Source organism: Alosa sapidissima, chromosome 8 (genome assembly GCF_018492685.1).
Source record: "Alosa sapidissima isolate fAloSap1 chromosome 8, fAloSap1.pri, whole genome shotgun sequence".
NCBI lineage: Eukaryota > Metazoa > Chordata > Actinopteri > Clupeiformes > Clupeidae > Alosa > Alosa sapidissima.
In genome coordinates, this window is record NC_055964.1 from 3,846,714 (window position 1) to 3,850,045 (window position 3,332).

The 3,332-nt window shown below is 38.1% G+C and overlaps 1 protein-coding gene across 1 annotated transcript in view; it reads right to left on the minus strand.

The window, feature by feature from the left end:
• commd10 (COMM domain containing 10) overlaps nt 1–562 on the minus strand; it is a 43,085-nt gene extending 42,523 nt beyond the window's left edge. The window contains exons 1-2 of the mRNA XM_042101713.1: nt 403–562; nt 101–191 (exon numbers count right to left, since the gene is read on the minus strand). Coding sequence (XP_041957647.1) covers nt 101–191; nt 403–431 — 120 coding nt within the window. The 5' untranslated portion in view covers nt 432–562. The remainder of the gene's footprint in view (nt 1–100; nt 192–402) is intronic.
• Nucleotides 563–3,332: the final 2,770 nt, after the last annotated feature.

The window sequence follows — 3,332 nt, forward strand, 5'->3', positions numbered from 1 at the left end:
GTCCAGTAGGTCCACTTTTGAGATCATTATCCCAATTTGCTAACATGTACCTTCGAAAAATTGCAGTAGGCCTACTTGATAATTCGCTAAATTCACTTACCTTTAGATGTAGTTTCTGCAAGATTCGCGAGAGGAGCCGAGAAAACTTGCTGATGTCAATTGTGTTAATGTGCGTCATTGCCTCCTTAATACTAGAGAAGAGACACAGGTTTTATGCACCCTACAAACACTAACCAGTAATAAAAACTAGAAGTAGCCTACTACTAGTCAGCTACATCATCATCACTCAGTGGTGTAGCGGTTTGTAGCACACAAGTGCACACAGACGAGTCTGAATTGCAAACGGCTAACTATTATCTGGGTGCAGAATTGTGTGGGTACGCAACACACCTCCAAACTTACCTAAGCGTTTCCTTGATGATAGTGGCCATTATTACCAGTCTTTGTTTTAACTGCAGGTTCTTTTAAAAAAAAACATACCACCTTCACATTTCCTGCTCTTCCTGTTGTGTAGTCATATGACATACGCAACGTCACATTGGAACCACCCACAAAGGCAGGCTCAAGGCGAAGCAGCCCAAGAGCAGCCAGGGGTAGCCTACTATTAGAGGGAGAGCAGCTTCACAGAAGAACTTCTGACGGCAAATTTGAGGAAAAGTTGGTAAACCACCCTTCTTACCTAAATTGATGATGCTGATTCTGAATATTTTGTTTACCAAGCTCAATTCTGAGTTCTAATCCGCATAATCAGCATTTTAACATAAAATAGCGATTTTGTTTTGCTTATTTTTCACTAAATTGGGTTGATTTCAAAAGTAATCACTAAAAACAAATAAAAGTGTTCTCTAAATACATGTTTGAGCATTAAAGAAGCCATACTATAGTTTATTAATGTATTTAATGGAAATATGATTACAGTTAACATGTAATAAACTCGGAAATTCTAATCAAAACACAACCATATTTTTATTGCTAACATAGTGAGTCACTCATGTGGTGTTTAATGCATTTCATCACAATAACAAGTTGCACAGATAACCTTCAACTCAGAATATATCCTACAGTACATATGAACTTAGATAGCGGGAATAAGCCTAATGCAGAACTGCATGTACCGTCAGCAACAACCGACACGTAAAAAACATTTTACTTCTAGTAACACTGGATTTGGTATGTGTGCTTGCCTCCATACTAGAGCTTGATAATGTGCTCTTCTAATATGCCATTGAGCAGCATCACTTGTTGGTGGTAGAGCCTTCGATCCTCAATATCTAGAAAACAGAGTGGCTCTGGCATAGTGTTGTCACAATACCAAAATACAATACGATACAATACCTGACATAAATATCTTGATACTCGATACTGAAACGATATCCAAATCCTAAAATATCTGGAAAAGAAAGGACGCAGGCCATTGTGTATTGAGTCATTTGTGATGAATTTGGTGCACTTTTGGTCAATTCTGGGTTTTAAACTTCTAACTTCCTTCATAATTATTATTTTTGTAGTCAGTAAAATAGTAGTTTGTGTGTGATTAAGTCCTTTATTGTTTATTATAGCTAATTTATATTATATTGTGTGGTGTTTTGGCAATAAATTACCTTTATATAGCCAAAGTAAGCTAGATCAAGGTCAGTGTTCAAATTACTACATGCAAATCACTTGCTATGCAGAAGAGCCTAATCTTTAGGCCATCTGATGTAGGCTACCCTAGGCCTTCCCGTGTTTATGGGATTTCTTTGACAGTTGCAAAGGTAAAAAAGTTGCTCCCAGTGTAATTTAATAAGTACGTTTCAACCACTCAGGTCTTAATCAGATAGGCCTACACCATTATCTGTTGCAATAGCTGTGTACATTCCTACATTAGGTCTATTTCTTTGATAGTTAACATCATTAGCTACCACATAACAAATACCAAATAACAATACAAAAATGTCTTACAAATTTTCCTGCATACTACTAAAATGTGCTGCAGTCAGATGGGTGTCCTAAAGACATATCTAGATCTTGAGCATCTATGTTGAATGAGCAGTTTTTGCAGTGATCACTGGACATTCCACATTGCTAGACAGCACTTGAGTAAGGATAGACTTATTTCCACTTCACAAATAACAATCGCTATCTGCAATAGCTACAGTACAGGGACATTAATCAGTTCATAGCTGAGGAATTGTCCTAGGTCCACTTCCCTTTCAGCATCATATGCCATAATGATGCACTGGAGAATGTTTCTTTTCGTTTCGTTTGTTAGCTATCTGCTCTCCCTCTATATTGGGCTCAAGCGGATTTATCATAAATTACTCATTTTTACTCTTCTGGAATGACTATAGGCCTACTCTAAAGTAAAATTCTTCAGAATTTTATCTAAACTATGCTACAGGCATACATTTTCAAATATATTTTTTGTGGAAAATGGAGGGTTTTAGGCAAAAATTCCTGTTAAACGTACCGCCCCATATCACCTGATCCTGATTTTGGCCACAGATTTTTGTGAACATTTAATTCTTTCCCAGTTTGGACACACGGAATGGAAAGCAAAAGAGAGAATTTCAATGTAACACTTCTAAGGCACCAGATGATTAGACATGGAATGAGCCTATCATATTACAGCTCACATCGACGTATACAAAATATGCCAACCTTTTCACAGTCTGACCACAGTCTAATATTTCTCTTGGCTTATCATTGTAACAAACATTTGGCTTTGTCATTTCTGATCTTTCAGTTACAAAGTTTGACCCTTAGACATCCTTTTAGTAGGTTCATGAGACTATCTTTAGATTATCTTCAGCTAGTATAGTATAGTATATATACTTTTTTGATCCCGTGAGGGAAATTTGGTCTCTGCATTTAACCCAATCGGTGAATTAGTGAAACACAAACAGCACACAGTGAACACACAGTGAGGTGAAGCACACACTAATCCCGGCGCAGTGAGCTGCCTGCTTCAACGGCGGCGCTCGGGGAGCAGTGAGGGGTTAGGTGCCTTGCTCAAGGGCACTTCAGCCACGGCCCACTGGGGCTCGAACTGGCAACCCTCCAGTTACAAGTCCAGAGAGCTAACCAGTGGGCCACGGCTGCCCACAACCACGGCAGCTCACATATCTTTCTATGTTAGCATTTAAAGCCAATACTGATCATTTAGAAAAATCAGTGTAAACAGTCGAAGGTTTTCATTTGATACCAAATACTAATTAGTATCAACCAATTATTGATACTATTTTAAATTATGTCACCTGCTTCCTCTCTCCTTTCATACAAATGAATGAGTGAATGAGTGTGAAAACAACCTCCTTGGTGGATATAATAAAGCAGACTTCACAGAACTTGGA